This window comes from Prionailurus bengalensis, chromosome D3 (assembly GCF_016509475.1).
Source record: "Prionailurus bengalensis isolate Pbe53 chromosome D3, Fcat_Pben_1.1_paternal_pri, whole genome shotgun sequence".
NCBI lineage: Eukaryota > Metazoa > Chordata > Mammalia > Carnivora > Felidae > Prionailurus > Prionailurus bengalensis.
The window spans coordinates 11,266,827-11,280,856 of NC_057356.1; the positions used below are offsets into that span (position 1 = coordinate 11,266,827).

Here is a 14,030-nt window from a genome sequence, read left to right on the forward strand (position 1 = left end):
CGAGAGCCACGCGACTCCCCGGGCCGGCCCTGCCCTCGTCAGCCTGCTCTTTCGACTGCAGTCTGCGGGACTCTTCTGAGAGCACGGACAGGACCGTCACTCCTGGAGTGGCCTCCAGATGCTCCCGGGACACCCACCCTCTTCCTCGGGCCCACGTGAGCTGCCCAGCTTCTCCCCGGCAGCCACCCCAAACCACGCGGGGTCCCCTCGAGCTCCTGCACTTCCCTCTGCCCTGTGCCCTGGCCACGCTCCTCCCTCTGCCAGCCACCCCCTTCCCGCGCCTCCCAGCGAGTCGTCTGGACTCTAGTGTTGCCAGAAGCTTTACCAGGCCTGAAATTCACAAGGAAGTCATTCTCCCGCCTCAATGCAAAATCGACGCCCGACCCACGACCACAGCAACTGCCACTCTGGATGGCGACTGCTCCCGCTCGCATCCCCCCGCCCCCCCGCCCCGACGTGGCCGTGGGCCCCTGCTGAGGACAGAGGTGCCCTCCCTCACCGCCTTCAGGCCTCCGCTCTACGGTCCCCTCCTCAACAGGCCTTCCCCGGGAGCTCTCCTCCCCCCTTTCCTGCTTTCTCCCTGTGGCACCCGTCTTTAGGCACGTCGTCAACACTGAACTTCATCTCCCGTGGTTTCTCTCCCCACCACTGGAATGGGGGCTCCATGCGAGCAGGATTCTTCTGTCTTTTGCTCACTGCTATGTCCTGAATGTCCGGCATTCAGCGGGTGCCCCATAAATATTTGACTGACTGTGACCAGGCCCGGTCAGGGCATCTTGGGTGGGATAACCACCCCCACTTGAGGACAGCGTCTCTCACAGTCGTCTCCTGTGTCTGGCACCGAGGGGCCCAAGGTCACACCCCTGCTGGTCTGGACACACGCAGGGGCACGCGCTCCGGCAGGGAGGGTGCACGCGGATGCCCTTACCTTCCGGGTCCTCCCCAGGCCCCTCCTCGTCACTCTCCTGCCCCGAGTCGGAGTCGAAGTTCAGGTAGTCACTGGCAGGCCTGCCCTTCCCTTTCGAGGGCTCGGCGTCCAGGGCATCGTTCGCCCAAGTGGCTGTCTGCGTCCGCTTCTGATGAACCGACAGGAACTCCCGGAACTCGGCGTCTTTCTTCAGCTGGTGGCACCGGGGCCGGGGACAAAGGGGGACAGGCAGAGAAGGCTCAGCTAGGGCGCACCCGCCTGCCTCCCCGGAGGATGAGGGCATCCGCCGAGCTCACGTCCCTGGCCTCCTGAGGACCCTGGGGGCAGTTGGTGGTACCCTTCACCAGACTAGAGGACTACGGAGCCACAGACACATGGCAAGGAAGACGAGGCCCACCTCTGCCTGCCAGGCTGCCTCACCCCCTCTGAGCCTGCCGCAGCCCGCCCAGCACCACCCAGGGCACCCACGCTCTCGGCCAACGGGACACACTCACCTTCTCCAGCTCACCCGCTACCTTTTTCGTCTTGTCATCCTGCAAACAGAAGTCGCAGACGGTGAGGGTCACAGATGAGGGGGAAGGGGGGACAGAACGCATTGCCCGGGGAGCACCCGCCTTCAGGAAGCACCCGAGGGGGGGTGTCTGGCCATTCCCGCTCCCACCGCCCAGCCCATGCAGGGGCCACCACCTTGCTGACACCGGGGATGCGGGTGGGAGTGACCTTCTACGCACTTTCTTAGGTTCCGTGGAGACGGAGTCTTGGCCTTTTGAGGGATTCTTAGACTGGCTTGTTTTCTGGGCATGCTTGCTCCAGGCCCGGGGCTTTGTCGGGTCCCCAAACGACTTGCAGAACTCCACCTGCGTGGGAGAGAGAGGGTGATGGGGACACTGCCACCCGCCCAGCACGGGCGCTCCCCTTCGGCACCTGGGGAGCCGGGCCTTTTTACAAAGGTGGCTGTCACTTGCTGGCTGAGTCGGCTGAAGCAAATCACAACCGACCCTTGAACCACAACCCCCGAGTTCCTGTCTCCACTCCTGTCCCGATCACCCAGGTCGAAGGTCGCAGCCACTTAACCTTTCCGATGTTCAAAGTGGGGGGGGTGGGGGTCGCTCCCACCTGCAGAGGGCTCAGACTGCCTGGCGCGTGGAACTTGCGGGTAAGCGCAGTGACCGTGGTGACTTTAGCGAGGATGGGCAAAGGCCGGCAGGGACTACAGATGTCCCTGGGATGATACGAGTTGGAACCGTGCGGGTCCGCTTGTATGCAGATTTTTTTTTTTTTTTTTTTTTTTTTGCTAAATACAGTACAGCATCGTGAATGTCTTTTCTCTCATGATTTCCTTAATGTGTTTGTTTGGGTTTTTTTAGCTTATTTTATCGTAAGATTACAGCACAGAACACATATAACATGCAAAATACACGTTAACTGTTATCAGTAGGGCTCCTGGTCAACAGTAGGCTATTAGTAGTTAGATTTGGGGGGAGTTGAAAGTTCTGCACGGATTTTTAATTGCGCAGGGGGTCGGCTCTGGAGCCCGAGTTCTTAGCCATCCAGCCCCCAGGGTGGCTGACGCAGGGGGTCGAGGCTAAGCTAGCGGCCTCCCGGATCACTGTCATTACCGTGGGGCAAGCTCAGCCGGCCCCAGAGGACAGCTCTGGGGTGACGAGACAGGGGGGGACCGCTCAGAAGCCCGGAAGTGCTTGGGGTCCAGCCTGAGCTGAGAGCCACGCTTTCTGCCACACTCAGGAGTGCCAGGCGGCCACCTCTGCCCCCTGGGGACAGGCTACCATCCTGCCACACCCCTTTGTAGGGATTTTCAAAATAGTTCTGCTGTTTCTGTAGCAATGACATGTGTTCAATGTACGAAACTTAAATCAACAGAAGAAAGTACAAGTGGAAAAAAAAAAAAAACCCAAACAAACAAAAACCCGTTTTTACCCTAACCCTTATCACCCGGAGGGAAAAATTAACGTTTTGGTAAAAATCCTTCCACGTGGCTCTCTTCACATCACACACTTGTAGGCTAAAAAATACGAATTGTCTGAAAGGGATCGCATGATACACACTTGTCCAACATCTGGTTTTCTCTTCTCACCAGAGCGTTAAGGATGTTTTACCAACTCATTAGATGTACGTGAGTGACACGGGCAGGACCTCCTCCTCCAGGAAGCTCTCCTGACCCCTTCCCAGGCAAGGACCCGGGCCCCCTGGCGCTTCCCCGTCACAGCGCTGACAACACGGACTGAAAGCGGCCTATTCACCCATGAGGACGGGGCCAGGGGCACGATGTTTCTCTCAACCCCCAGCATCGGGTGGGCGCTCCCCGCCCCCACGCTGAGTCCCACCCCGCCCCCACGCTGAGTGGGAAACTGCAGAGAAAGCTCTCCAGGGGAATCGTACGCAGGAAGTTTGAGCACCGGCGAGGTGGACCAGGGCAGCATGGTCCGGAAGCAGCCAGGCTCCGGACAGGAGCGGAGAGGGGAAGGTCAAGTGGGGTCAGGTTCGACGGGCAGGCAGAAGTGGACTCACCACGATCCGGGATGTGTCGATAAAACTCCTGTTGAAATGGTTCAGTGCCGATCGGGCCTCTTCCTCCGACTTGAAGCCGATGAAGCCAAACTTACGGAACTTGCCGTCTTTGGTGAACTTCAGGCTGCAGTCGGTCAGGGCGCCAAAGGAGGCAAACAGCTGCCTGAAACGTTCCTCCTTCATCTGGGACGGAAGGGGCGCAGTGAGGGAGGAGCAGGGGAGTCCTCAGAGCCAAGGGGGTAAAACCGGGCTGGAAACCCCGAGGCCCTGGGATTCCCTGTTAGGATAAGGGGAGCGAACACATCGGGAGGTCAGCCCTGTGGCCACTCCACAGCCAACACCGGATAAAGACCTGTCAGGATAAATGCGTGAACAAATGAACGTGGTAGGTTACATGTGTCTGCTCATTGTGGTAGAGGGTAGATGTCCACATCCTAATCCCTGGGCCCCGTGAGTATGTGACTGTTGATGGCAAAGGCATTTCACAGATGTGATTACATTAAGGATCCTGAGATGGGGAAGTTCTCCTGGATTATCCGGGTGGATCTGAGGTCCATGTTCCACTATACGAGAGAGACAGGAGGGTCAGGGCCAGAAAAGGTGATGGGATGTTGGAGACAGAAAGAGACTGCACGATGCCATGCTGTTGGCTTTGACCATTCAGGAGGTGGCCAGAAGCCCAGGAGAGCAGGCAGCCTGGAGAAGCTTAAAAAAGGCAAGGAAACAGATTCTCCCCGGGAGTCTCCTAAAGGAACGCGGCCCTACCAACGCCTTGATTTTAGGATTTCAGCACCGGGGTGGCTCAGCCGGTTAGGGGTCCGACTTTGGCTCAGGCCATGATCTCACGGTTCACGGGTTCGAGCCTCACGACAGGCTCTGCACTGGTGTTGTGGAGCCTGCTTGGGATTCTCTCCCTCTCTCTTCCTCTTTCTCTGCCTCCCCCCCACATGCACCCGCTCTCTCAAAACTAACTAATAATAAGATTTAAAAGAAAAAACAAGGTTCTCTGCCCTCCAAAACTGTAACATTACCAATGTGTACTGTCTAAACCACTTCGTTTGTGGCAATTTCTTGTAATAGCAATAGAAAACTAATTCATTAATGTTCTTAGGATTTGGTCACGGGGCCCACAGTATGGAAACTGGCTCCTGGCCCCCATCCTCACTCCAGCCAGGCTACCCATCCAATTCAGTGAGTTTTTTATTTTATTTATTTATTTATTTTTTAAATGTTTATTTATTTTTGACAGAGAGAGAGACAAAGCATGAGCAGGGAAGGGGCAGAGAGAGAGGGAGGCAGAATCTGAAGCAGGCTCCAGGCTCTGAGCTGTCAGCACAGAGCCCGACGCGGGGCTCGAACCCACAGACCGCGAGATCATGACCTGAGCTGAAGTCGGACGCTTAACCGACTGAGCCACCCAGGTGCCCCACAGTGAGTTTTTTAAGCAGTGACTGGGAGAACTGTGTGTATGTAGTACTCGGGACACCAAAAACCCCCCAAAATAGCCAATACAAGGTCTAAAATTAAAAACACTGGAGACCTTGGCAGCCCAGTAGGAAGGGAAAACACATTTTCTGAGGCAGGTTCTTAATAACTCTGTAATCATTAAAATCTCGTATCACCCTATGAGTTAGGGATCATTATCCACGTTTTTACAGAGGAGAAAACAAAGCTCGTGGAGGACCAATGGTCCACCCAAGGTCTACAGGCTCGAGGTCTGTGACTCAGCTCAGGTACATAAAAGGCAGTGAAATTCATCACCCCCACTACCTGGGAAGAGCCACGCGCAAGTCTGACCCCACCATTCCTCTGTCCAAAACCTCTTGGCGACTTTCGGACGCCAAAGGCTCATGGAGAAGCCGCTAAGGTAAAACACGAGATTCTCCACGACCCGGCCTGACCCACCCCTGCAGTACCACCTCTTGCCAAACTTCTCGAAGCCCTCCCCGACTCCCACCTCTGAGGTTTTACTGGTCGTCTCCTGTGGGTGCAATCTTCCCAAAAGGCCCCGGCTAACCCCTCATTCTCAATTCAGTCATCTCCCCCAGAAGGCCTCTCCCAGACTCCTCAGGTGGGTCAGGTAACCAAGCCGCCTGTGCTCACACAGCACGGGGTCCTACTTCGATCCTTGACCTTATGTCACAGTGATTTGGCTCCGATCTCCTCTGCTAGACTGCTCGTGCTCTAAGGGAGGGGAGGAGGGGGGACTGAATTTTATCTCCCACTATCTACAATATCGGCAACATAACAAGTACTCACTACTAAATACGTGTTGGGAAAGAGTTAAGAAAAGTGTATGCTATCGTGCAAAGAGAGACAGTATGGTGAAGGGGTCAGGGACGCACATTTCTAGAAGCAGACTGCTCAATTCAATCCCTGCTCTTTGAATTACCAGCTGTGTGCGACCTCAGGGACATCACTCTCCTTTGCTGTAGTTCGGTCGCTTCACCTTTAAAATGGGCGTAATCATGGAAGCTACCTTGTAGGGTTCTGCTGAGGAATAAATGAGTTATTTAACCGAAAGCCACTGGTGCAGTGCCTGGGACGCAGCGAGCTCTCAAAATGTCAGCTACTGCTACCATTGGTTTTCGTGAATTCTTTCATTCATCAGACAAGACAAGCAAGGGTAAGAGAGTCAGTCCAACGAGAGAAGAAGCCCAATGAGACGGAAGTTGGGAGGGTAGCTATGATAAAGTCCTCATCCATCACCGTGAGGCACCAAGAGACACTGCCTAAAGCAGATGGATGGATCAATATGTATTCTGAAGGTTTACTCCTTAGGGTAAACAATGGAAGAATTAAAAATAATATAAGAGACAGTTAGGGAAAAACAGATGATCAAAATTCCTCATCTTGCTTAGGGGAGGGTCAGCAGATAGTCACTGAGGTAAACAGACCACGAAACGGAGGAGAGAGCACGCTATTTAGACATGAAGAAACACCAATGAGGAGTCCTAAAAACAAACCACGGAAGATGATTCCTCCTGGACAGAAAGACAGAGGCAGGGTGGAGCAAAAGATTTTGCTTCTCATTTCATACACCATTGCGCTGTTTGAAAATTTTTTTTTTGTAGTGTTTGAATTCTTAAAATCCTGTCATACGTCCCCCACAACCGCTGGGGGGGGGGGGGAGGGAGGAGTTACACATACACACAATAAAGCCGAAATGGCTTTGTGTTGTCACTCCTAAGGAGAGAACCGCCTGAGGAATTAGAGTTAAGAGTCCAGAAGACATCTCATCCCATCCAAAGGGCACATTTTGTATCTTGGGAACGAGCTTACTAGCCACACCAGTGGTGGGGGGGGGGCTCTTCATCCCAACAAAAGTTACAGCAAAATAGGTAAGGATGAACCCCTGGGGCTCGCTGCCTCCAGGCATCTGACACCACCTACTTCCCGGCTATTCACTTATTCGTTCCACATGTTTTTACTGAAAGTCTACCACGTGCCAGGTTCTGTGCTGGGCTCTTGAAACAGTGACAAGTGTGACTGGCTCACCCCTCTCTACTTATTGGATAAACGGTTTAAAGCCCTTCACACGCACTCAGTCTCCTTAAATTATGCCCACTGGCCCTAAAGTTGGGAGTCAGGATTGTAACGCAGGTCCTCAACCTAATACTCCCCATCTGCCCCTCCAACAGTTTCCCGAGTGGGAGATGAATACCAATGCAGGGTCCGAGCCAGTCACACGTCAACAAAAAAACGTGATCGGACCAGAGGGGTTGTGGAAGGGAGCATTCAGCCCACGTGGGGTGTTGGCATCTCCGCCGGAAAAGTTGTCGGGATGGAAGTCAGGTACCCTCGGACCGGCTGTGGAACCTTGAGCGCTCGCTGTCCCCCTCTCCCAACTGTCAAATGGGGGATTTGCCACCGATCCTGCCCTTTTGGGTTTCGAATACGTCCTGAGTCCTGCCCCAGGGCCGAAGCTCCTCAATTCTCCCCAGCCACCTCCTTCCTAGCCCCCAACTGGCTGCTCCCAATTTCAGATTCTCAAGTCCAGGCCCCGCACTCACCCCGTTCGGGAGGTTCTTCACGATCAGTCGCGACATGGCGCACGGTCCCCACTGGGTTGCGATGCCAGCGCAGGTGGACAGCGTCTTTCACCAACAACTTTCACGCTCCCGCTCTGGGGGCCGCCATCTTTGACGAGCCGGAACAAGATCACGTGTTTCAGACGTAAGCCCGCCCCCTCCGGAAGCAGGCGCGGCCGAACCGGAGCGACCCAAGGAAGTCACACCCCTCAAGGGGCGGGCCTGAGCGCTTGCATTCTGCGCATGCGCAGGCTGTTTTCGCCCGTAGAAACCGGTGGCCCCGCAGGCGCCCGGGGGCGCTGGTTGGCTGGGGTCTGCGTGTGGCGGGTTGGGCGCTTGAGTGCTGGGGAACACTCGGAAGTCGTTGTTAGCCCCCTTCTGTATTTTCTTTTATTATTGAATCCTAAAACAGCCCGAAGAAGTGGGGGGGGGGGGGCGGTAAGGATTAGGGATGCTTGCCTCCCATTCAGAGATAAGGAAACTGAGGTTCAGAAAGGCTGCCAGACACCATGAATCTATGAGAGTGTCACTTGTAAGTATTAGAACGTGTCCATTGGAAATAAACATGTCTGTTTTGCGGGCGAGTCCGCTGGGAACCAGATTAAGGCAGCTTGCTCAAAGTCACAGAGCTGTGACATATTAAGTAGTATTAAGTAGTCTTAAGAGCTAGGATTTTGAGGTTCGTTGGTTTCCTACAGGTGCTGTAACATTACCAGAAACGTGGTGACTTAACAGAAATGTATCCCTTCACAGTTCTGGAGGCAGGAGACCCCAAATCAAGGTGTGGGCAGGGCTGCACCCTCCTGGTAGTTTCTAGGGGAATATCCTTCCTTGCCTGGTCCAGCTCCCGGTGGCCCCAGGTGGCCCGTGACTTGTGACGGCATCCCTCCAGTCTCTGCCTCCTGTTGACAATGCCTTCTCCCCTGTGCATCTGTGTCAAATCCACTCCCCTCTCCTTTCTCTTACTGGGCTTAGAGCCCATCTCAAATCCAGGATGACCTCACGTCAAGATCCTTAACTTTCTATGTGCAAGGACCCTCTTCCAACTAAGGTCACATTGGTAGGTTCCAGGGTGCAGGGCATGGGAGTGTATCTCTTCGGGGGACACTATTCAACCCCCTTCATGAGGATTTATTTGCTTTGTGTAGAGGGTTACTTGGAAGGTCGAATTTCGCCCTCTCCGCCTCTTGTAGTCCCTTCCGAGGAAAGCACACATACACATGTAAAAATGTACCCTCACAGGCCTAGAGTGGATGATTTAAGGGATCACTTTATTTATTGATATTCGTGAAAATGCTCTTTAATTAAATGACAATTAGGGGGTTGTTTTCTGCACACAGAGACCCTGGTCAGGAGGGGCTGAAGCAGGCTTTATAAGGCAGCTCCAGGATATTAGCCTTTTATGAGAGGGCAAGTGTGGGTTGCCCCACCAGTCCTGGCTTCATGTACTTTTATTTTATTATTTTCATGAACTGCCTTTATTAAAATGTGCGACTAAACGTAGCCTTCCCTAAAGAAATTCACAAATCAGAAGGTCTTTCAAAGGTATTAAAAGAAATCGAATGCTCTTTGCCAATCTGTGTGTCCCAATGCTGGGCCAGGAAAATATGGTCGCCACATGTCCGGGACGGAGGGACTGCTCCTGGGTTGTATTGCATATCCCCGTGCATTTAATAAACAGCCACGTTGTAACGTTGTTATTAATCTTCCTGTTCTCCTTCCTTGCCAGGTTGTCTCTTGCCTCCTTTTCTCTCCCAGCAAATATAATCTGGGGGCACCTGGGCCCCACCAGACCGGCCTCTCTGATCACACTCAAGGATTAACCATCAGGTAGGTCTAAGCCGGCTCTACCCGAAGCTGCCATCATGAGTGCGCTGGGGACCGTGGGAAGTTGTGTCTGGATCGTGAGGGAGTTACCTTCCCAGGGGAAAAAGGCTGCGGGAAGGACTTGGAAGGGTTTGGTAGAGGCAGGATAGAGAGAGGACAGGAGATTGGAGTCTTGATTTCCTCCACATGAAGAGTCTAATTATGAGAAGACATCAGATAAACCCCAAGTGGGGGACATCCAAAAAAAAAAAAAAAAAAATCCCTGATCAGGACTCCTCAAAATTGTCAAGAAGTCTGAGAAACTGTCCCGCCCAGGAGGAGCCTGAGGAGACAGGACAACTAAATGTAACATGGGATCCTGGGACAGAGAAAGAGAAAGGCTGAGGGCATCCAAACAAAGCATGCCCTTTAGTTAATAATACTGTATCGATTTTGGTTCCATTGTGACAAATGGACCATGGGGATGCTAACCCGCAGGGGAACCTGGGTGCAGAGTGTGTAGGAACTCTAATAGTCTCACAACTTTTCTGTAAATCTAAACATGATTCTAATATAAAGAGTTTACTAAATCTTTTTTAAGGATATTTTGAAAATTAAAGGGATTTGAGAGGTCGGTATTTATAGATGTGGAATAATCGCTAAGGTGTGTTAGGGCAAAAAGCAAGGTGCAGAAGAGAGAACTCTCTCTGCCCCTGCTTGCCTGATACTAACCTGCCCCACCATGAGAAGACCGACCTTTGGAAAGGGCTTCTATACAATAAAATAACAACGGACGCCTCAAATGCCTTCAGGCATGATCCTTTCTACTTAAGATGTCTCAACCCCCTTCCCAGGGGCCCTGCGAAACCCACCTTCCTTCTCAAAACGTCTTTTGGTAAATGACTTAGATTTTTAAGGATACATCCAGCAACCATCACTCCCGTTCCCCCATCCAATCTGTTCTCCTTCCTACAGCAAACCACTGTCCAAAGTTCTCATCCATCTGTCTCTCCAGGGACAGCCAAGCTTGTGGTTGTCGCAACAGGAAAGTAGCCACATCAGTGGATGTGTGTGTGGCTGTGTTCCAATAAGACTTTATTGATGGACGCTGCCATTTGAATTTCCTGTCGGTTTCATGGGTCCCCAAATGGTACTCATCTTTTGATTTTTTTTTTCCAACCACTTAAAAATGGGAAAACCATTCTTGGCTGTGAGGTCATAGAGAAATGGGTGGCTGACCCAATTTGGCCTGGAACATAGTTTGCTGACCTGTATGTAGACGCAACATGGGTAGAGAGCCTTTTCCTTTGAGCACCTCGCTTTTAGCCCTTTCTAATACACCTTAGCAATTATTCCACATCTATAAATACCGACCTCTCAAATCCTTTTAATTTTCAAAATATCCTTAAAAAAAATTTAATAAACTCTTAATTTTAGGGTCATTTTAGATTGACAGAAAAGTTGCGAGAATATTAAGGGTTCCCCCGCGGTTCGCGTGGGTGTTCGCGTAGGCGTGGTGCATTTGTCACAATCGAACAGATATTGATACATTATTATTAACTCAAGTCCGTGCTTTATTTGAATGCCCTCAGTTTTTCCCCCCCCGCCGAGGATCTCATTTCCATTCCAAGCGTTCCCGTTTCTTCCAACAGCAGCTTTTCTGGGGGATCCTGACACCTAGTAGTCTAATGCAGCCCAGCAAATATCTGAGTGACTCCCGTGCAGGCACTGGGGCTACAGCCGTTAACAAGACAAGCGCCGTCCCTGTGCTCATGGGGGAATCCCACATGAGACAAGGAATTCCAAGTGCAGTGAGCGTTCTGAGAATTAGGATGTGGTTCCCCAGGGGACTTGATTGAGGCTGGGGCTTCGAAGAATCCCGGCTGGCCACATACTGGCTAGGTGGCCCCCAGCAAAGTGCTGATCCCTGAGCCTGTTGTCTTTTCTATAAAATTGGGTAATGGCTGTCAACACCCACGTGTGCCCACCAGGCTCACCGAGGATTAACATTCAGCCCACTTGACTTACCTCTCTCCGTATATTATCATTATTACAAAACTAGTTGTATTCATCATGGCCCTTCACGCTGAGACTCTTCCCCCCAGATCCAGTCCATAACCACAGTGCAGTCATCAAATTCAGGAATGTTTAGCATTGATATCGTACTTTTTTTTCTAACACCGCGTATTCAAATTTCAGCCAACGTCTCAACCACCATTTTGTCCCCTGGTCCGTGATTCAGCCCAAGATTACACGTGGCAATCCCTTGTCACGTCTCTTTAGCCTCCTTTAATCTGCCAAGATTTCACCAGTGTTTCTTCCCCTGTCGTTCCCCTGATGGTTCCGAAGGCTGCAGGCCAGTCATGTTATACACTGTCCCTCAGGGGAGGTCCAGCTGGCATTTCCCCACGACCGAATTGGGGCTATGCTGTCAATCTGTCGCAAAGCGGGCGATGGGAACGCTCGTCAGCAGGGTAAGGGCCGTCTGCCAGGCTCCTCTTCCGTAAAGGTTTTCCCTTTGTCATCTATAAATCACCCATGGGGTTTCTAGAAAATTTGACGGTATTTACAAAGGCTTAGCGGCAGTCGATTTTAGTTTGTACAGGGTTACACGAGTCCCGGACGACTGCCTTTCTATCCATTGACACACAGGGAAACTGAGGCCCCCAAAGGAGGAAACACTAGCTCAAGATCACAGGGTAGAAACCAAGGTCAGGTTCAAGCTGGGCTCCTCTGGCCCATTCTCACCTGTGGCCATTCCCTGTAAGGGCGGCAAGGGAGGTGCTGGAGACCGCTACCCTGTATGTCACCACCTGACAGTTTCAGTGTGGCCCTGGCCATTCACTGCCCATCACCCCAGAATCCCCTTCCCCAGAAAAGCAGCCCCCTATTCCCAGGAACCTGCAGAGGAACCTTGATGGATGCAGGAGGCCATGGTAACTTGAGACAGGAGACCAGGTGTGAGCCACAACTGTGTGGACATCGGGTAGCTCACCTGTGACCGGTGGCAGCTGAGGACCCCCCATCCCCCTGCCTCTTGGCCCTGCTGGGAGCCCAACATTGGAGATGTGGGGGGCCCTTCTTGCCCTTGGCGGTGAACCGTAAAGATTCACCTGGAGGCACATGGAAATCACAAATCATTCCTCACACAGACTGTGGCTGGGGGGAAACTGAACCCATTCTAAGAAGATATGCCCACGGGGGTCTTATCCCAGGCTCTGGTGCCTCCAAATTCCAGTGCCTGTTGAACCTGGCCTGGAGGCCTGAGACAGGATGATCTGGGGGTAAGACCAGAATCGTTGTCCTTTCTTTTCTTATTTTTTCAGCTGTACTGTGGGCAGATGCCCTGTCTCACATACAGAGGATCAAAAGGCTGGTTTGAGAAGGGAGTTCGTTTCCTGACCGGCCTCCAGGTCCTGTGAGGTCCAACCACTGTCCACTGCTCCCCACTCAGCTGCAGCCACACTGGCCACTTTCTGCTTCTCAAATATGCATGCCTTGTCCTCACCTCTCATGGGTTGAACTGCATCTCTCCCCAAAATATCTAGAAGCCCTTGGAACCTGTGAGTGGGATCTTATTTGAAAATTAGGTCTTTACAGATGTAATTTAAGGATCTGGAGATGAGGTCATCCTGGATTTAGGGTGGGCCGTAACCCCAATGACTTGGTGTCCTTACAAGAAGGTCACATGAAGACACACGCACACAGGGAGAACTCTGATGGGGGAGACGGGTTGGGGGAGGCAGCCACCAGCCGAGAATTACCAGCAACCACCAGAAGGTGAAAAAGGTGAGGAAGGATCCTCCCCTAAAGACTTCAGAGAGACCACGGCCCTGCTGACACCTTCATTTTGGATCTCTAGTCTCCAGAAGTGTGAGAAGATACATTTCAGTTGTTCTAACCCCCCCCCCATTTATGGTAATTTATTACAGGAGACCAAGGACACTAACACGTCATCTCAGGGCCTTTGCATGTCCTGAGCTCTTCTTTTTTTTTTTTTTTCCTTTACGTTTATTTATTTATTTTTGAGAGAGAGACAGCATGAGTGGGGCAGAAAGAGAGGGAGAGAGAAAATCCCAGGCAGGCTCCACGCTGTCAGCACAGAGCCTGATGTGGGGTTCAAACTCACGAAACCACGAGATCATGACCTGAGCCCAAGCCAAGAGCCAGAGGCTTAACCGACAGAGCCACCGAGGTGCCCCCCGAATTCTTCTTTCAACTCTTCACCTGATCGAGGCCAGTTCATCCCTTGGGCCTCAGCTTAAATGCCTCAGCCTGAGAGGACACGTCCATCGACATTCGGTCCCGGCCGACACTGACTCTGAGTGCACCCACCACCTTCCCCAGAGGCTTGTAACTGCCTAGGCGTTTGCTTGCCTACAGGTTTAACACTCGCCCCGCCTAGAAGGTACTCCTCAGCGGGTGGGGGCTGTGTCTGCGTTTGCTCACCGCGGTGGATGATGGCAGCCCCCTCCCCTGAAGGACTGTTTGCAGAGCCTCTCCCCGGCTGCAGAGAGCCGCCTTGCCCCAGGTCCTACCCTACCGTTTTGGCCTCGATCCACCGACTGCTTGGTGTGGGGGGTTGTAGAGTCTCGGCCTCCTTGCCCTAATTAGGGGCAACCCCGGAGTTTTGGCCGCTCTTCAAAATTCTTTGCGAGGTCTGCGAGGTCTCTTCTGACACTGAAGTTCAGCCGGGCTCATCCTTCCGGCCCTTCCTGCTCCTTCCCTGTCCTTGC

At 52.5% G+C, this 14,030-nt stretch overlaps 1 protein-coding gene and 1 long non-coding RNA gene across 4 annotated transcripts in view; one reads left to right on the plus strand and one right to left on the minus strand.

The window, feature by feature from the left end:
• RBM19 (RNA binding motif protein 19) overlaps window positions 1-7,630 on the minus strand; it is a 151,017-nt gene extending 143,387 nt beyond the window's left edge. For all 3 annotated transcript variants that reach the window (XM_043557683.1, XM_043557681.1, XM_043557682.1), the window contains exons 1-5: window positions 7,471-7,630; window positions 3,458-3,640; window positions 1,660-1,785; window positions 1,423-1,461; window positions 929-1,121 (exon numbers count right to left, since the gene is read on the minus strand). In XM_043557683.1, coding sequence (XP_043413618.1) covers window positions 929-1,121; window positions 1,423-1,461; window positions 1,660-1,785; window positions 3,458-3,640; window positions 7,471-7,506 — 577 coding nt within the window. In that variant the 5' untranslated portion in view covers window positions 7,507-7,630. The remainder of the gene's footprint in view (window positions 1-928; window positions 1,122-1,422; window positions 1,462-1,659; window positions 1,786-3,457; window positions 3,641-7,470) is intronic.
• Window positions 7,631-7,744: 114 nt separating this feature from the next.
• LOC122470259 lies at window positions 7,745-12,858 on the plus strand. Its single transcript, XR_006293873.1, has 3 exons — window positions 7,745-8,020; window positions 9,218-9,318; window positions 12,621-12,858. It is a non-coding gene; the product is annotated as an uncharacterized LOC122470259 (long non-coding RNA).
• The last annotated feature ends 1,172 nt before the right edge of the window (window positions 12,859-14,030 follow it).